Source organism: Gymnogyps californianus, chromosome 3, assembly GCF_018139145.2.
Source record: "Gymnogyps californianus isolate 813 chromosome 3, ASM1813914v2, whole genome shotgun sequence".
Lineage (NCBI taxonomy): Eukaryota > Metazoa > Chordata > Aves > Accipitriformes > Cathartidae > Gymnogyps > Gymnogyps californianus.
Genome location: NC_059473.1, coordinates 105,563,099 through 105,583,571, shown reverse-complemented (window position 1 = coordinate 105,583,571; position 20,473 = coordinate 105,563,099). Strand labels below are relative to the sequence as shown.

Sequence of the window (20,473 nt, the reverse complement as noted above, 5' to 3'; positions counted from 1 at the left end):
ATTCTTAACAAAATAATTCTGCCAAGAGAAAGAGATGTTGTTATAAGAAGAATGGCTCCTACTGCAGCTTAACAGAAGAACATACTATCGTCACATAACTCTCTTCAATAAATTACTTTCCTTCACAACTCAAAAAATCACCTTCATCGAGCTGGGAAATCCTTGTACCACCAATCCTTGATAGACAAACTTTATCTCCACGTGTACCTTGGCTATATGCTTCTATTGTCATGTAAATGACTAACTATGGGGGAGAATGTCTTGTTAAGAGTTTTTTTGAGCTTACTAGTTTATACATGATCACTTACTCTTTGCTTGTGCCCAATCTCTTGAATAACTGGTGACCTTATGAAAGGCCTATGACAAGATGTAAGCCTGAAGAGATACTTGTGCAGAAAGCTTTGCTTATGAAGCCCAAATTGTAGTTTTTCTATGCATCATTCAGTGACATGAAAAAACCTGTGACAAGCTGCCAGCGATGCCCCCATCAAGTAAGCACAATGCATTTTGCAAGTTGTGGGTTAAGACTACCGTTCCCAGAAAAACAGACATCAACAAGTGACTGTGTATTTTCTTTCCGTAAGGTTCCCTTGCCAGGATATTGTACAGCTAGAAAGACAAAATCCACAATTACTCTCCTCACAGGACAAATAGAGAAAGTAGACAGAAATAAGCAGTGTAATAAGACAAAGTTAACTGCCCTTTGCAGATCTCTGACTCTAAAGCAAGTTATCTAAGAAGTTTATCCTGGATCCTTTCCCTGAGTACTGCTACTAACACTGCAGCATTTTAATGAACTCCCGTAGAGCCGTTACTAAATGTCATGGTTTAACCCTGGTAGGCAGCTAAGTCCCACACAGCTGCTTGCTCACTCCCCCCCCGCGTTGGATGGGAAAGAGAATTGGAAAGGTAGAATTGAGACAACTTGTGGGTTGAGATGAAGACAGTTTAATAGGTAAAGCAAAAGCCGCGCACACATGCAAAGCAACATAAGGATTCATTTACTGCTTCCCATTGGCAGGCAGGTGCTCAGCCATCTCCAGGAAGCCAGGGCTCCATCACGTGTAACAGTTACTTGGGAAGACAAATGCCATCACTCTGAACGTCCCCCCCTTCCTTCTTCTTCCCCCAGCTTTTATTGCTGGGCATGACGTCATATGGTATGGGATATCCCTTTGGTCAGCTGGGGTCAGCTGTCCCGGCTGTGTCCCCTCCCAGCCTCTTGCCTACCCCCAGCCTAATCGCTGGCGGGGCAGCCTGAAAAACAGAGAAGGCCTTGACACTGTGCAAGCACTGCTCAGTAATAACCAAGACATTGGTGTGTTATCAACACTGCTTTCACCACAAATCCAAAAAACATAGCACCGCAGGAGCTGTTATGAAGAAAATTAACTCCAGCACAGCCAAAACCAGTACACAAATTAACATTCAAGCACTTGTATTGAGGAAGCTATTCTTCCAAAGCAAATGATCATTGAGATACTGAGATACTGACGAATCTCTATATGGAAATACATTTTCTCCAAATCTGCTGAGGAAAGCCAGCATCCTCATAGCTACAGTGCATTTTATGCTCCCCACCTTGAAATCTGATTTCTGTAGTCATCTGTTCAGTTACCCCCACAAAAAAATGACTTCACTCTTTTTCTTTCCTTTTTAAAAAATAGGGACCATACTCATATGCACATTAGCATTGCTTCAGAAAGCAATACGAGACCAGTTTTGGTATGTTCATTCCTTCTCATTCACATGAGGCTCCCCTTATGTCTAATACCTACGCTTGAGAAAGGAAGCTGAAACAATGCCTGCCTTTGGAGGGTGTGAATACTGAGGGAAGCATTCTTTCACAAAAATCTCTCTTGCTTAGAAAGAAATATCTACGTCAGTAGCAGTAATAGATTTACTTCAGCAAAGATGTGGTTTAGCTGCCAACACCAAAGCAGCATCCACTCTTACAGGCTGGAGTTTTCAGCAGACATAGGGAGAAGCAGCTGGGTGCGGGGGGGGGGGGGGGGGCAGAGTTCTTTATTGCCTACAAAGCTTTCACACCTGTGTCAGTGCATCTCAGCACTGCAAAGTCATCTCTTAAGACGACTAGTAATTCCCAATAACCACAACAGAATGGAAACGAGCAGTGGTGACACCTAGGCATGACAAGGTCCCTGTTTGGAACCTGATGGATTTCAAGCCTTCTGAAGACAGCAGGAAGCAATGTATCCCAGCAGTACCCCTTCCTCAGGAGAATGAAGAACGTGTATCACTAGAGAGCAGCTGAAAAAAGTGACTGATTTAGTCTGAACTATTTGGAATCCTAAGTATATTCTAGCCTGAAGAAAAAAAAATCTGCCTGTGGCCCAAAACTGTTTGAACAAGTTTGTCCTGCGTATCAATGAAGAAGGAAATTAGGCTCTGAGGAATATCTATCCTGCCATACTCAGCAGCTTTACATGCTCCAAAGAAGCACTCCGCTTTGCAGTTAAGAGTCTCAGAGCTGAACTACCAAAAGATTTTTCAGATGACAGAGGATGCTCTTTCCTCACGGTTTTATTGCTGCAATTACTTAAAGAAAGATACCCTGTGATATCCATGAGCATTGGCTTAACTACAGGAGGCTGGTCTTGCCTGATGCTACAGAGCAGTTTTTCTCCCCTATTCAAAACTCTCTTTAACGTGATGTCTTTGACACTATGCAGCATCAGAGATCAGTCCATCTGGTAAGAACTGCTCAAACTCTTAAAAATAACTACCTCTTAACAGTAGATTAGCAATAAAGAAAATTCAAGGAAAAATATCTACTACCAGAGACATATCTAACCTATCAGAGTTCCAAAATAGAATAAGACTTGCTCTCACCATACTCACAGCATAGGCAAGTACATACGGTTATTTGTTGCTGTTGTTTTCCAGTCAACATTAACTGATGGAGGATCTGTGCAGATTCATGTGGTCTTTCAAGAGACCAATCTCGGAACACTTTTTCACTTTTCATAGCAGACTGATGTTTCTAAACAAGCATATACAATTTTGAGACGTGTTTTTAAAAAGACCTTAAGAAAAGATGAGGGATACACCATTTGGAGTCAGAACCAATGAAAATTGCCACATTTACATACAGCATTAATGCAGAAGGTACAAGGGAATGGATTAAATATGTTCTACCGGGTATGTTTTTGAGGACATTCTTGAAAATTGTGTTCACATATTACAAAACCTGGTGTTCCAGTCTGGAAGAGAAAGAATAGTTTGAGGGGAATTATCTCTGGAACTGAGCCTGTAATCGAATAGGAAAGAAACGCGAACAGCAGTAAGAAACCAATTAAAAGGAAAAAAAGGGAAGCCTTGTTGCACAGACTACTGCAAATATATCTCTCCTCTTAGAACAAAGCAGTCTCTGGAACTAACAGATGAGAAACTGGAAGTGAGAGAAGAAAGCAGATAAGCTAAGCGGTTTAGGGGCCAGGAATGGCAGTGATGTGGAGGCAGCTGAAAGCAACATAGAACGTTTGTTAGCATTAGCCCTGCATAACTTTCAACTGTCCTTACTTCCCTACAAAATCTGGGACAGCAGATAGTAATCCAAGAAGTTTTATAGTGCACAGACCAGGCAAGAATTAATGAAAGGAAGACTTCACCCAATCCACCCAGTCTTTAAAAAACTACCACAGTAGCTTATCGTGGCTCTATTCTCTGAGGTATAATTGATAGCTTATTACTCCCAACCTACTGAAGACTAAAGATGCTTTCTCAGTTCTATAGGGAATGTATTCTGCAATGTGAAGAAAAATTTCCCCATAGCTATACGTTACTGAAGGAAGACATGGCTCTGAACACCTGGTCACACAGTGACAACTGGAGGAAGCTCTAAGCCTCTAAGTTAGATGAGCATGGCCCAGGAACCACCATATTTTGGAGTCTGTTATGATAGCAGACTTAGTTATCATTTTAGTTCCAAGTACTGCGTGGAAAGATTTTTTCCATTGCTGATGTCTCCAGAGTCCAAACAGAAGCGCAAATAAAACTGTGAAGAAGTGCTTGCCACATTTTGTGTGCTCTTTCACCTCCAGGAATCTGACAGGACTTTAATACTACAATGGATAGATTCTTTATGCTGCGAGATGTATAGTGTTAAGACACTGAAAGTGAGTGAAGGTGAGAGAAGCATTAGACTTTTTATAATCATCAACTAAAGATGACTTTGTGTTCTGAATCTACCTGGATTTGCCAGACATCAGACTGTGTGCGCACACATGCGGTGGTGGGGGCAAGCGTTGCGCATGCCACACCAGTTTTGTGGAACAGACTGAACACAGTTCAAGATTATACAAAGGAAACTTCACAATGTTAGAGCTAGGCATATGGCCAAAAGGAGGTACTGCACAGTAATAACATTAACAGAAATACCTGGCCCAAATCCTAAAGGTTTAGACAGAGTCTTTGCTCTTTTGCTGTAGGGGAAGACCAGGCTACATTGTCACTGCCTCCATTAACAAGGTTAGAAAGATTAAAGAGAGAAATTAAACCTTACGGACTTTTTTCCCCTGGGGGGTGGGGGGCTCCACTTAGGGGGACAAGCAAACATTCCTAAATGGAGATTACTAAGCTGGAGGTGACTGCAGATGAAAACCTGTGTGTTTAATCCATCATGAGAGAGACTGAGCCACTATTGTGATGGAGGTCATGTACAATGACGATGTGATCCAAGACCCTATTGGGCCAAGTATTTTTTAATCTGAGACAGGGGAATGAACTACATTAGTATATGAATCTAGAGAGATCTCACCAAAAATCTTGTACAGCCTTAAGTCTGCTGTGTACAAACCAGCTGAACTCAAACCTGAGCAGACACAGAGAAGGGTTTTTACAATAACCAACAAGACATAGAAGAACAAGGAGACCTTGGGCTGTTTAGACTAAGCAAACAAATGCCAAAAGAATTTTAAGCAAGTAGTGAGAAGTGTTATGTAGCTCAAGGATAAGATTACATTAGACCATGCCACAAAAATACTAGAAGCTAATGGTGAATAAGAATTGCCAATCTCAATGCACTGATGAGCATCTAGAAGTATTGCAACATTCTTCTAATAAACTAACAGGAGAAAATAAAACAATGTAGTTAGAGAAGTCTCTTACATTGAACTCTAACTCCTATAAACACTACAGGGCTGACTGCAAACAGAAAGTACTACAACCAATTGCACTGAAGACTGCTTTTAATACTATATTCTTCATAGACCACTCCAGGGCTCCTCTCATTTGGTTACTGACATGTACTCAAACTAAGCCAGAGATCAGATGTATGTGATCACATTGGTCCTTTTATTTGTTAAAAGGAAGTAGACAAAATTATCTTCGTTATTACAAGGTCACCACGGAAAAAAAAAGTTTTCCTAACATAACGGTGGACAAGTTTTCCTAACATAACGGTGGACAAGTTTTCCTAACATAACGGTGGACAAGTTTTCCTAACATAACGGTGGATCTATTACACAAAACATATTTTGGATTCATTATATGTATGATAGATTTAGACCACTGTATGATAAATTTAGACCAACAAGAGGTCTAAAACAGGTCTCTGAAGTTAAAGCTAGCAAAAAGGAGTCATCACATATCAAACACCAGATAAGTTGACTTTCATTAGGTACACTAATGGTGTACAAGACAGACATTCATAAAGAATACGTTACTAGTTATACCCACTGCATGGCTGTTGCTTTTTTAAAGGGGTAAAAACCACATAACATCTTAGTGCAGTAACCAAGATCCCGAACTTTGCTTACTACTTCATCAGTACCTAAGGCACAGTCACATTTAAGGGCAGTACATAAAAATGCATATACGCAACTCATTTGGAGCGTTAGGATGAGATTTTGCTCAGCTTCCTCACAGAAATCCCACTGACATCAAGTTTTCCACTTAAAGAAAAGGCAGTGTAATTTGGCTTATAGTAGTGGCAAATAACATAGTTTAAAAAGCCAACAGTGGAAGATTTTAATCTGTAAAGCCACTGTACTTTCATTCAAAATATAATTATATTTAAACACATGAACTTTCCTCACAGCATTATTAAGAGCCTATGCCATTTTACAGTGAAGTATGTGGCTTCTGTGTACTTCTCTAGCTTCAAAAAAACCACTGTGGTCTTGTGTCTGAGATGTAGAGAGCTGTAAACACAGCAAGAAGAGAGCAGTTGGTGTATTTCTGCAGTTAAAATAGAATCTTTCAGTTGGAAGGGACCTACAACTATCATCTAGTCCAACTGCCTGGAAGTTTTCAGCAGAAAACTTCAATTCTCATAGACCTACAAATGTGAAAAGCTTACATATTCTAGTCTTGTCTTCTAAGTAAGTTTTCTATTTAATTTCAAAAGTGAAACAAATTAACTTTCCAGCTGAAAACATGCAAAACTATCAAAATACCCAGCTTGTAACTGAAAGCACTGAATGTTCCTACTGTGCAATGAGCTGAGGCAACACCAGAAGACGTATCTTTCCAGGATTCCTCAGTGACAAAAAGGAGCCAGTATTTTCAGAAATGAGAACAAGTTGCAATAGGTACCAAACTAGTTCCATGGCTAATTCTTGACAACTCATGTGTGGAAATAGTCAAGTACAAATACATAAGAAAACTGAAAAAGCACCAAGTCTCTACAGTTTGACATAACATAAACAAAGCAAAGTATAACTCCAAGAAATAGAGTGCAGAACACATACTGGCTAGTGATACAAATTGTGAACATCCAGGATCTTTCAACTACAATTTTGTGAGAAGAGTAAAAAGCCTCCTTCAAATAAATGCAGTGTTTGGCATCTATGTATTAAATCGATACCACCCCAAGTTTCTTATGTCCATAAGCAGACTACCCACAAACACACATGTGCCGACACTGGAATAGCACTGCAGATTTACAAAGGTTCTCCTGGGGTTGACAGCATGACTTAAAACTCAGTTAAGACTACGGACTGTAAACAAAAGCAAGCTGAATAACTAAACAAATAAAGTTCTGAACAACATCAGAAGTGTTCCTGTCCAGCTGAGTGTAGGAGGCAATAGTTTCTTCAAAAACATTTCTGTTGGAGAATGCTTGCCATGTACTTTTGGCTACTTGCCATACATACTGTAAGCACCCCCACGACGTTTCTCAATTGGTTGCCTTCTGCCTACTCAAATGGAACTTGGGCAGCAAGAATAAAATAAGTGGCATCAAGAGCGCTGAACACATTAGAACTCTGTGAAGCTTGCAAGTTGCCCTACTTGGTCTCTCTCTCCTAGAAACAGAAGTTTTCCAAAAAGGGAAGAGTCAGGAATTTCTTCTGAAACCATCCCATGTGTAAGATGTTTTAACACGCTGTTTCTGCTAAAGCAGAAGAAAAGATAATACAGCAGAACAGAAGAGGATGGAAAGAGCAGACAGAATGATAATCCACATGCAGAACATATGGACAAGGCTTCATTAAAATTTTCAGTATCTCTGTTAGTGCAGAATTACTCTCTGATATTCAAAAGGTTTTAAATCCTTGAGGTCTCTTGTATTATGTAAGTATCACATCTCCTACGAAGGCCATGACAGGACAGTTACTTTACAGCGTGGTCATAAAAATCACAGAACTGTTAAGGTTGAAGGGACCTCCGGACACCATTTAGTCTAATCCTAATGCTCAGAGTAGGATCAACTAGAGCAGATTGCTTAGGGCCTTGCCTAGCTGGGTATAACAACCCCGTTGCCTGGATAATCTCCTCTTCCCTAATCATGGCTGGACAGTCAACTCTTGACCAGAGATGCTCAAGGGGACCACCTGAAAAAGAGTGGCTCTTGAAAAAGAGATACCTGGATTTCATTAGGACCCAAAGCAACAGGGTGTAAAAGCATTTTAATTTTAAGAGACTGCTACATACAGAAAATGTTAGCCAGACTGCCATTCTTACCAGTTAGCAGGTGGAAGACTGATGATAACTTCTGGCTAGAAGCTACTATCCATTCCCCACAAAGTTTACTTGCCCTTTAACCATACAGGATGGAGTTTCATGTTTTAGGTCTTCTGGATTCTTTCTGAAGGAGCTGCTCAACTGGCCAAACTGATGAACAAAGGTCTTCACTCTGTATTTGTTTGGCCTAACACACAGTGATTCTTGGGTCATGGCTCTGTAAGTCTCAAAAAGACAAAGGCACCTAGTTTATATTTCAGACACTAGGGGCAAAATTCAGTTTGCAGTTATGATGCCTAATGGTAGACACATGCAAGGCATCATACTCTGTTTACACATTAGACACCCCTCTAGAGACCTAGTGCATACAAGACACCAATTCTGCCAAGCAGCCACTGCGTGTCCAAGATGTACTCAGTACAGATGACACTGCACTGAGTACAAGCCCCCGTTATAGTCAATGGAAATCAATACACAGGACCTCTGAGGATAATTAAACTTATTCATCTTGACCTGAATTTCACAATACAAGAAAAGCCACACATGCATTGCTCCCAGACAAAAACAAAACCTCCAATCATCAACCCCTGCAGCCAAAACCCCACAAGCAAGACAAAAAGGACACAGCTGAAGGCTCAAAGACCCCAGAACCATTGCTAGAAATGGCACAGACCAGAGGCTTGGATTAAGTCAAGAGTGTGTGTGCACATGCACACACACGTTCTAGCCCTGAGGGTAATGACTAGCTATTTAAACATTAACTTTAAAAATCTTTCAATAGAGATCACTTAGCTGCAGAGAGGATTCCCAGACTTGGGATACCAGTTCAGCAACTACCAACAGATTAAAATCAAAGAAAGAGGAAAGAGAGGAATTAACTAGAAAAAACGTTCCATGGCAGCTGAACAGGGTATCCTTTTCCCACTTCCCCTCATTTTTATATGACTTTCCCATTTCCAAAAATGTTCAAGCTGCACAGAGATATGAGGAAAAGAAGAAGAATGCAGTGACATGCAATTACATCCTGTATAGCCTGACAGTTCAGATCATCATAAGGGTGCATCTTGTATTTAAGAAGGGATGCTCTTGTTCAAGTTGAGGAAGAAAAGGAAAATGTAATTTTCCTGCTACCAGCGAGGTCAGCTTTGCCAAGAGTGACATACTTCCATTTCACCATAGATAGAGTGTGTGCAAACCAAAGCAAAGCTCTGCCATGAGAATAACAAAATTGATCTTTCCAAAGGGGAAAAAAAAGTGTGAAATATGCAGAATTCTAGCTGTGGTCGAAGTAGAGTTTTATGTATATAGGAATGGGAAGCCTCCAGTTTTACAGTATTTTGCTTTATGTTCACAGTCTGCAAGCAGTCCTCATCTTGCAGGTGAAGCTATGGTAACAGGCTCTTACAAGAGCAGCTAAAGGACAAAACAGGATAGAAGTAAGGACTGAAAGATCCGCTGCAGAAAATCCAGGCTGAAGCTGACTATCTCTTGAAAGAGGCACTTGAAGACAAACACAGAAGCTAACATCTTACAAGATCTTATGTTTGGTCAAAGAGGATGCCATTCTGCAGATCATCTACAACATCTTCAGTTTTCATCCTTCAGACTTAACTACATCTGTCTATAAATTTATAGTCCATGTTTCTGAACAGCACTGTTATTCTCTGAATTTCTTTCTTGAGGAAGATACCAAGTAATTTTTCAGCTTCAAATTTCAGGCTGGAATTTACTTGTGCCCTAAGGCCAGAAAAAGCACTAGGCTATCTTGTCTGAATGACTGCAAGAAGTAATTTTACAGCCCTACCCACACTGAGATCTAACAACTTGTGTCTGAATGCTTTTAATATATTTCAGAAGACTCTGGAGGCCCTTCAAGAAGGGGAGGAACTAAATCACATTAGTTTTTTTTCCAGTGCTTAATCACCTTTGGCGTAAAACACACACACACACCATGTTTGTTACTTACATTTGAAAAGCTCGAGGTTTTTTGGCCTTGGTCCTTTTTCTGCCTCTCCTTACTATGTTAAGGAATCCTATATTACACATTAATTTGTTTCCTGTGAAGATCTCCCTACAGGTTAGAAACCTTGATTCTGAAGAAGAGTCTTTTGGTCTGGAAGGCACAGTCTCTCAGCCTCATATACCTTACTTTTAACTGTCTGCCTTTGCAAAGAAAGCACTTTTTTGAACAAAGGCTGTTCACCCCATTTCCCCCCCAAGCTATTATCATCTGGGTCAGCAGATGTCAAGGAGGGTGGGTTGCTTGGGAACTACAAAACTCTGGAATTAAGACTGAGTAGGAACACCATGGTGAAATGCTGATATCACAAACTGATTATTTTTAACTTGACTAGCTCCTTACACAATCTTTTACTTCTACTAGCCTCATAAAACTTGAATGACAGATTAAAGGGAAAAATTTGTACAGTTTTTGACAGAATGTCTACATGTGAGGTGGGAACGGTCCTCTTTCCCAGATTTACAATCGATCTCATTGACATTCCATATAACATAAATTGTTTTACTCTTAACTGCTAAAGCTATTATTACATATTTAGTGGGAAAAAGGAGAATCCACATGTACTGTTTGGGAATCAAATAACAGAAGGATTTACTTGTATTCAAGGTCACGTGAATTCTGTGCTACTAGGTATCAGCTGTCTGCATCTCAGTACAGCTGTTAACCAAAACGTCACAGGGAGCGGCACCAGAAGCTCAGATGCTGCCATTTTAAATCTAGTGTGTAATACTAACTTCATGATATCAAGGTTCGTCTCAAGATCTCCAACATTATTCTCACTGAAACAGCATCTATTAGTGTTCTACGTCCTATTAGACATTAAAATCAGATGCTAATTGCCTAGATTTCACTCCTGTCTTATTCTTTATTACACTTCAAGAACTGCATAGTGTAAAAAACCTCCAGTTTTGTGCTCTAACGTAGTAGCCCTTAAAATGTGGCTCCGTTTATCCTTTCACCTAGCGCTAATTGTTATAATATATGGCAAACCACTTCGTTATCCAAAACTCAGTAATATACCATTCTCCTATCTTTGAGGCAACTTTTGAACAAGAGCAACTTATTTAAGTATATAGCACATGTCAGCAGGGTAGAAAGGAAGGAAAGAAAAAGAATATAGTGATTACATAACCCACATTTACATATTCACCTAAATTAAGGAGTGAGAGAGTCGCAATGGGAGAGTGATTTACCACTCAAAGATTGACCCACATGCATCCAGGCCAACACAGTTCATAGCAAATGGAGATACAAAACAGTAAGTTATTCACTACAAAAAGTGGACATTTGTTTTCTCTTCTTAGCTTACACAAAACTGATTCAGCTTCACCAAGCATGATTTCTGTGTCACACTGCTGTTTCAAATCAGTAAGACTGGTATTACATCTGTCAGCAAATTCTGCATGACTGTGTAGCTCAATAAGAATCTGACTAATAGATCATGCCATCCTGTCTCAACAAAGGCTTTAGAGATCTCTCAGTAGGCCACCTTAATTGCAGCCACAAGCTCCTAGACATCTAATAAACCTGACTTGACATGACACAGATGATAAGAAGCTACATAACCACCACAATGAGAACATCAGGATTTTGTTCCAGCTGTTCATAAGATCCCCATCTGCCTTGTAGTGAAACCTTGTAAGATGCATACTCCTACTACAGTCCTGGGAAAACAGAGCATCTTCATCATTATCTCAATTTGCGCTTGCTATCCATTTTTCTAAGCATCTTTCACAATACTTAACAATACATTTCTCATACTGCGCCATTATCTTGATCCTACTTGGCACAATCAAACAGACCTTACGCAAAACATCTAAAGATATCTCACCCACCCTTACTAAAGAAGCTCAACTTTGCTGAATATTATTATTAATAATAATAATAATTCTGGCTACTCAAAGTTGGGCCAACTGTAAACCATAGCTGTAAGACTTTTTTTCTCTCTCTTCTGAGACAGATTTTGGGGGAAGGAAGGAAAGAAGAAAAAAAAAAGGGGGGGGGGGCTGTGTGCTTACAACATCACTGGTCACCAAGACCAGTCCCCTGCCAGCACAGGCGTAAACTTTCTAAATTTCAGAAAATTTAAACCTTACTTCAACCTAAAGAACTGTTATCCAGATGCAAACAGCATATGGCTTGAAGTAAACATCAAACTATATCACACATGTGGGCTAAAGTTAAATGTTATGGTGGATGCTGGGGGTAACATGGAAAACAGACAAATAGTACTATAATGGGCTAAAGCACTGCCACAAGAGTAGTAAAAAAAACAGTAAAAAAAAGTCAGAGTTCAGAGTACTGGAGAGAAAAAAAATCTGGAAATTTTTAAGAGACAGCTTGCTCCCTCCACTCATATGAAACTAAAATGAAGCTCAATATACTAGTATTTACAAAACAAACCATGAAACTGGCAGGGGTAATATCACTGAGCACAGGCAGAAGTTCAACAAGACTGTGCATCATTTAAGATTTATTTAAAAGGAATCTTCATAAGTTCATATGACATAAAATATAAATACAATTGAACGTCTACATAGCCTTCTTCAGGGAGTAAATGTATCACCTTTTGCTGTGACTTCAATATTTGATTGTAACATAACATCCAGCAATTTCTGCAAGCGTCCCCACATATACATATAACAGTAATCAATATTATACCAAATATCCCATTATTACAAAGTACTGGAAGTTTCAATGACACAGAATTTTTCTTTTCTTTCTAGTCATAAAGGGAGTTTTAATTTAAGCCATTAGGCAACCCTTAATAGAAATGCAAACTTATAGAGAACAGTTTTCAACCTTTTGAATTCAAGACAACTGAAAACATAAGAAACTACATATTGCCTACTGGAAATAACAATCTGTGCTGGTTTTGGTTGGGATAGAGTTAATTTTCTTCATAGTAACTAGTATGGGGCTGTGTTTTGGGTTTGTGCTGAAAAGAGTGTTGATAACACAGGGATGTTTTAGTTACTGCTGAGCAGTGCTTACACAGAGTCAAGGCGTTTCTGCTTCTCACACCACCCCACCAGCGAGTAGGCTGGGGGTGCACAGGGAGCTGGGAGGGGACACAGCTGGGACAGCTGACCCCAACTGACCAAAGGGATATCCCATACCATATGATGTCATGCTCAGCGTATAAAGTGGGGGAAGAAGGAAGGAAGGAGGGGGATGTTCAGAGTGATGGCATTTGTCTTCCCAAGCAACCATTATGCGTGATGGAGCCCTGGTTTCCTGGAGATGGCTGAACACCTGCCTGCCAATGGGAAGCAGTGAATGAATTCCTTATTTTGCTTTGCTTGCGTGTGTTGCTTTTGCTTTACCTATTAAACAATCTTTATCTCAGCCCACGAGTTTTCTCACTTTTACTCTTCCAATTCTCTCCTCTATCCCGCCATAGGGGGAGTGAGTGAGCAGCTGTGTGGTGCTTAGTTGCTGGCTGGGGTTAAACCACAGCACAATCTTAACTTCTTATGGATTGCTCTGAGATAGCCCATAGATTCCGGAAGTCTACTGATAACAAGCTCAAAATTAGTGCTGAGTGAAAGGCATCACACACTGATTGTTTAAAAAGGTAAAATAACCCCAAACCAACACACCAAAATGGCACACATCACCTCCTCTCTCACCTACCACTTTTACTAAAAAACACAAGTACATACACCTGTTCCTAAAAATATCCTAGTATGGTTAAACAGAGTCCTCTATCTCTTGTGGACCATCCGATCTCACTGCAAAGTAGACAAGAATTGCTCCAAAGTATAATTTCTAAAAAGACACCCCCCCCCAAAAAAAACCCCAACAACCACGTTATGTCAGGCTCTACATATTCAGCTATCTGTGAGCATGAGTTACCCTCAGAGACTTTCTAAATACAAAGCCATTGGATCTAATTTCTGCCTCTTCTCTCATTACCATGTTGGCCTTTCTCCTTGGCTAGATTTCTCATCCAGGCACAACGTTGAAGTCAGCAACAAAAAAAGGCCTAAGATTCCCCCCCCCAACAGGTTTTAATGGCAGAGTCAATTACACTTGCTCTAGTGCAACTTCCACATTTAATCACAAAAAAAAAAAAGTTTGTGATTTATTCAACTGCAATCCAAATAAAATTTAGATCTGGGTAAACTGTAATAAATCTTTGGTCACTGAAAGCAACATGCATTGTCAATTGCTTAGGGGTGCGGGGGGAAGCAAGATACCTCTCACAGAGCAAAAGGAAATAGTGTCAGGCATCAAACTCCATTTCTAATTAACATTTCCCTTACTGATAAACATATATGGATGAAAGAAAAGACATCCACCCTAAAAAAAAGGGTTTTATCCTTTTTTTTTTTCAGAAAATGCCTCAAAGTGTTTTCCAAAAATTGAGTTTAAAAAACAAACAAACAAAAAAAATCAAGACATGTAAGAAGCAAGGTTGTTCTTAAACAATTAGAAAAAGGAAAAAAACCTGGTGTATTTTCCTGCAAGAATTAAGCTGTTTAATATCTGATACGGCCATTTAAAAAAAAAAAAAAAGAAGAACCAACAAACCAACAAAACCCTACAACTAAGGAACTGCAACCTCGTTTCAATCCCTATTACAAGTATGAGCTTCCTGCCCCAAGCCCAAGTCATTTGACTCATCACAAAGAGATGAAAATAGCACTCCTCAATGCAATACTCTCACTGTTTAAAACCTTTTGTTACTGTTCCTACCAATGACTATCAATTGGCCACATTTGAATTCCAGTTTAATCTCTCAAATAGGAAGACTCCTGTAGTACCACTAGATCATCCTTTATACGGCACACTACCTTTTGTATCACTTCTTATTAGCAGTTAAGGTCGATAATGTATACTACACCTACACCAATATCTTAACTCTACCCTTCAGCAGCTGGAACTACACTCTATAACCCTTTACGATGGTGTTACCTTGGGGTGCACAAATTTTCAAGAATGATGACTACAGCTTTAAAGATGCAGTTGATGATGTCTAACAGCTATGAATTATGAATCCAGCTGTCCCAGAGAGGACAATCATCCTGTCAGTAATACATATAATGACAACTGCTAGTAACTCTAGCCCTGTTACGAATCATTGGTACATGAGCAACTGGAAAACAAAAAGCCCCACAAAACTCAAAAACCTTTGCATTTTCTCAGTTATACCTGCCCAACCCTTTCCTGGCAAAGTGAAGTGCATTTCACTTACCTGCACTGCTGGCTTACTGTCTTTCTGCTATTTAGATTCCCTTCATTGACAGTCAGACCCTTGACCTACAAGCTGTTGACCATCCCATTTATTCTGTATTATGGCCCAGTTCAGTACAAAATAAAAAGCTTCAGCATTCACTTGTAAAGCAGACAAAAGTCTATCTTCAGCATCTTCAACCTACTCCTATAGACAGGAGCAAAAACAACCTTAAAGAAAAGCATCTAAACCTTCTTTTTCAACTCTTTTCCAAGACTTATGTCTTTTTAAAAATGTATATAGTTTTACACAATAGAAAGTCACCGGTTTCCATATATACTATCAGTTGCAGAGGCTGATCAGATGAGATTGTAAACGCTTCCAATTTTGTTATTTCATCCCAGGTGACCACGTGGCATCCTGTCATCCTCGTATTCCTTGCTGTATTTTCTTCCCAATCTTTAGTCATCACTCCTTAGAGCGGCTGAAGAAAACATGAGTGATTTCTAACTTTACACAGTAAAGACAGTCACTCAGCATGATCATTTTAGCTTTCTCTTCCACCCTACTGAAACAAGGAGTTCTTTATTTGACCTTTGGTTTTAAACAATTTGAGTGCTTTGGAATTTGTTTCCCCCATTCTCAGCTCTAGAGTCACACATTTATTTACAAGTGAATGAACTCACTCTTCCCAACTTTCTAACTTTCTCCCAGAAGACATCGATTTGTAATTCTCTGGTTTTCCTCAAAGGAAGTCAAACCAGAAGCAAAACAGTTACTCAATCTGCCTTTTCCATTTCTTACAATGAAGCTGCATCTAAAACACAGGGAATACTACTCCGTTTTTATACTTCCTTCAAAACTATCGCTAGTTGCAGTCAGCCAGCAAATAGCTTAAACACTAACCCTTGCTGTTCAGTCTCACGTTGTTATCCTCACAGGAAGGAGTTGAGTTTCAGGATGCTGGAACTGTTTGAAAACTCAAGAGCCAGCCACAAAGTCACTACAGTAGGCAAGCATTCAGCTCTCTTATAGCTCAGCCCTACTCAACCCCGCTTAAGAACAAGATATCACTTAAAGAACACCTGTATTCTTCTTATTGTATTCTTCCTGCACAAAGCCACGTCCTATAAAACATAAAGGCAAACCAAATGGACTGAAGTTATGCTTGGATAAGGGAAGGCTTTTGGTTTTTTTTCTTTGCAAGCACAGTACCATAATTATTTCAGAACTGTGCTAACTCGCTTTAAATAAGCCAAGCTACGTGGTCACTAACAACGAGTACACATGCACGTGCACACTGAGAAAAAAGGTGTTCATCTTAAAATACTTGGTCATTAGAGAAGTAATTTTATTTACTCTTCCTCCCCACCCCCAGGCAGGAATACGCAGCAGCAGCAGGAACTCTCCCTGGCGCCTCCGAGCCAAAGGGGTGCAGGACAGGAGCTCCAAGGAGGGCTCAGACCGTGAGGGCGCGCTGCTGCCGCCCGGACAGCCGTGCCTCTGCTCACCCTGCACACCCACCACCCCCGCCCTTCCCCGACCGGCCCTTCCCCAGCTTCACCTCAGGCTCCCTCCCGCGGGGAGGCATCCCCCAAGGCGACCCCAGGCCGCCCGCCTCCCCTGTTGCCGGAGCTCCCCTCCTCGCCCACCCCCGGCCTCCCACCATCCCCACCCACGGGGAAGGGGGCTGAAGAGAGGGACACGCGAGTCCCGCGGCGCGGCCGTGAAGAACCACGGCAGCACGGTACGCCTGGACGGAAACGCGCCTCAGCTGAGGGCGGCCGCGCCTGGAGCCGCTAACCGCCGCCCCACCCGGCTCCCTCTGTCTCCAGCTCCAAGGAGCTGGCGCGGCAGCAGAGACGCCCCCGCTCGATGCCCCCTCGCCCAGCACGGCCTCGCCTTGCCTTACCTTCCCTCCTGCTCAGGGCCATGGCCCCGGGCGGCCCCCTCCGAAGAGCCCCACCTGCCCCTCACAGCCGACAGCCCCGCGCTCGCCGTCCTTCCGGCTCGCCGCCGCGCCTGTCCGTCACGGGACTGGAGGCGCGCCATTGGCGGAGGCGGTGGCAGGGGCGTGCCGGCGCCGCCGGCTGGGGACCGCGCGGCCCCGCCCCTCCCGCCCGCCGTGACCGGCGCGGTGCCCGCGGGCTCCGGCAGGGGGAGCGCGGCTGCGCAGAGCCGGCGGGCGCCGCTGCCGCCGCGCGCGGGAGCGAGGGCGGGGGTGCGCGCGGGGAGGGAGGGGGGGGCGGCGCGCGGCGGCGGCGCCCCGGCGGGGTGAGTGGCGCCGGGGTGATGCTGGGCGCACGCCGCTGCTCCCGCTCCCGGCCGGGCGTCTCCTTCACCTGACCCGGCGGCCCCGCGCGCAGCCCGCACCCGCCGCGTTGATAATGCACTAGAATGTCAGCGCTGAAAAAGGTAGGGAGGGAGGCAGCGAGGGAGGGAGGGAAGGGGCCGCCGTCGGGGCGGCGGGCGCGCCGCGCTGCTCGCGGGATGCCCCCGCCCAGGCAGCGGAGGGAACGGGGGTGCCGGTGCCGCGGGTCCGGCCGCTGCGTGCGGGGACCGCTGCCGTCGGGGACGGGTGCCCGGGCAGCGGGTCGAGGGCGCGCCAGCCGCGCCGTCGGTTATGGTGTCCTCCCCCGTCGTCGGCGCGTCTCGGCGCCGCGCTGGTCGTGGCGGGGTCTCGCCTCGGCACAGCCCGGGCAGGACGGTGGCGCGGCGGGATGCCCTGTGCCGGCGCGGGGCGCCTACGGGCTGGCACCGGCCGCGGAGCGCGGGGAGAGGCGGCGGGGAGGGGGGGGACGACGGACGGACCCTCCGTGCAGCCGGTTTGGCCGGAGGGAGCGGCGGGGCGGGGGATGCTGGGCGCGGAGCCGCAGTACCGGCGGCGATTTAAATTTTGGGAGCGCGTGATTCTCGGGGCTGCCCCGCGAGGAGGGGCCGGGGGAGCCGGGGCTGCAGCCGTGCTGCCGCCTGCACCGCTTCCCCCCTTTCCCTTCCCGGCTGCCGTGCCGTGCCGTGCCGCGGTGGGCGCGGGTACGTCGGAGGGGCCGCGCTGCTCCCCCGGGCCCCTCACAGCCTCCCGGAGGGGCGGCCCGGCCCCGAGGGGCGGCGGGGCCGCAGCCCGGTATCCGAGGAGGGGCGGGCGGCGGGTGCGTCCCGCGCGTTACCCGCGCCGGCTTCGCGCATCTGCCCCGCCGCGGGCGCGCAGGGCTCGGCGCAGTTGGAAAAGTCCGCGGGCGAGCAGCCGGAGCGCGGAGGCGGGCGCCGGACGCATCTGCCGCGCTGTCGCCGGGGCGATCAGGGGCGGCTCTCCCCGCGGGCAGGGTGGTGTTTGCGGCCGGCTTGGCCGAGCGCCTCCGCCGTCCTTTGAAGCACCGTCTGCCGGAGAAATAAAATAATTAACGAGCATCATGCTTGAAACGCAGCGCGCTCCGGCCCGCCTCGCCTCCCGGAGCGGAGCCGGCAAACCGCCCGGCGGCCGCCACCTCGGGGCGGGTGCGAGGCCGGCGGCCCCCGCCGGCCCGGTGCGGTGCGGCGGGGCCGGTGCGGGTCGGTCCGGGGGAGGGGAGCGGGGGGAGCCCTCCAGCCGGCAGAAAGTGTCGAAGAGGCTTTCTCCTACGGCCCCGCTTTCTGTCGCCTTCGTAACCTAATTCTTACACTGCCGGTGCCCGCGTTCTAATAGCGATGCCGGTGCCGTACGGCTTGGCGTGTAGCGGTAAATGCGCGTGTAAGTGCTTCGGCCTCAACTTCCCCGAAACTTCCAAGGGTTTCTAATCTTCAGCGACGAACCTTTTGTTGTTTGTTTCCGTTTGTGCTTTGTTACGGCACAGGCTTACACCGGCTTAATATGCCTTGGGAGCAGGTGATATTTGAATCTCTTCCAAATTAAAGCACTTAGGACGAGATCAAGTGCTCCAATCATTCTAGGTGATGTGAGCCCAAGAACAAGGCTGTGAAGCTCAAGTGCCCTTTTCAGTGCTGGAGTGTTTTGTGTATATTTCTGCGTGCTTCGGAGTAGCATCACGAGCGGAGCACTAGCAGAATTTGAAGTCCTGAATACCTCAAGTCATTTAGGTGGTAGATGGCTGCAAGCGGGCATCCGGCTAGGAGGAGGGGGCACCTCAACGTGACCGGGTGCGGATCCAAGTGCAGATACCTGAGAAATCTCGTGTGGGGTCTTAGTAGCTGAATGCTGTGCACTGCAGCTTGGGATATGTCGGGGGAGCCTATTAGTTGTACCGGACTTCTTTAAAAAGCGACTCTGGTCTCGAGCAGGGGATAACACTATCTTATAATGCAAATGTATTTGAGGTATCAGCCTTTCACACCTGTGATTAGTTTCATTTCTGTCTTTGTGTTTTATCTGGAAAACAGGTAGAATGGGAAGAGTAGAAGTTTTATATTTCTGTGCTTTCAGCAACATAGCAATTATACTTTCAAGTCATTTCCAGATGGTTTGCACAAAGCACTTTCTTTCAGAATTGCAAGTTTTAGTTTTACTGTGTGTAGCTATTTTTACAGTGCTAACCAGATTTTATCATTTATATTTGAAAGGTTGTTCCCCCCCCACCATTTTGCATGCTTTTCAAGATGTCTGGTATGTGGTTAAAATGGACTCAGATGATGTTTAATAGTTTTATGAATTACAATGTTATGCATTGGAGATTTAATTCTGAGTGCTGTAGTCAGATCCTGTGTGATCTGACATAATATTCCTAAGTTAAAGAATGCATTTATTATGCCATTGTTCAGTCACACACAAAGTAAAATCTAGGACTGTCAAATAAATTCGTTGGTTCTATTTTAGATTAATTTTAGCTTTTCATTTTAGTACTATAGAGTGCCATTTGCATTTAGTTACACATATATTTAGTTTGCACTAGAGCAGTATAGGGCATACCCCTTTGTTAACTTTTTAGAATTTCTAGTCCCTCTGAAATGAGTTTAAATTTCTGGTACAGGTTGAAGCTACACTTAGAGTGAAGTCATAAATGCTTTAAACAAGCATTTAACAACCAGCAAACATAGACTGCTTTTCACAGAGGTGTTGAGGAGAATGTGTTTTGTCTATGTAACACGTAAAACCGCACAGTCGAATCCAAGATTTGCTGAATCGGTGGTAATATTCCTAATGACTTAATGGGATGGGGATTTCACATTTGTGTACGGCAAAGTCACACCAGTACTAATGGTGATATTGTTGGCTATGCCAAGCTGTTAAAAGAAAAAGTTACTAAATCAAGACAAAAAAGTCAAGGTCCATTATGGCTAACTAAAAATTATATTCTGATAAATTCCAATATATGAAGCGAGTTACTTTAGTATTAGTTGGTAGATGTGATAGGAGA

At 43.9% G+C, this 20,473-nt stretch overlaps 1 protein-coding gene across 1 annotated transcript in view; it reads right to left on the bottom strand.

Annotated features, from left to right (window-relative positions):
* The window catches only part of ERICH1 (glutamate rich 1), a 104,758-nt gene extending 87,581 nt beyond the window's left edge, over nt 1–17,177 (bottom strand). The window contains exons 1-2 of the mRNA XM_050893973.1: nt 17,038–17,177; nt 7,927–8,000 (exon numbers count right to left, since the gene is read on the bottom strand). Coding sequence (XP_050749930.1) covers nt 7,927–8,000; nt 17,038–17,177 — 214 coding nt within the window. The remainder of the gene's footprint in view (nt 1–7,926; nt 8,001–17,037) is intronic.
* Between the last annotated feature and the right edge of the window lie 3,296 nt (nt 17,178–20,473).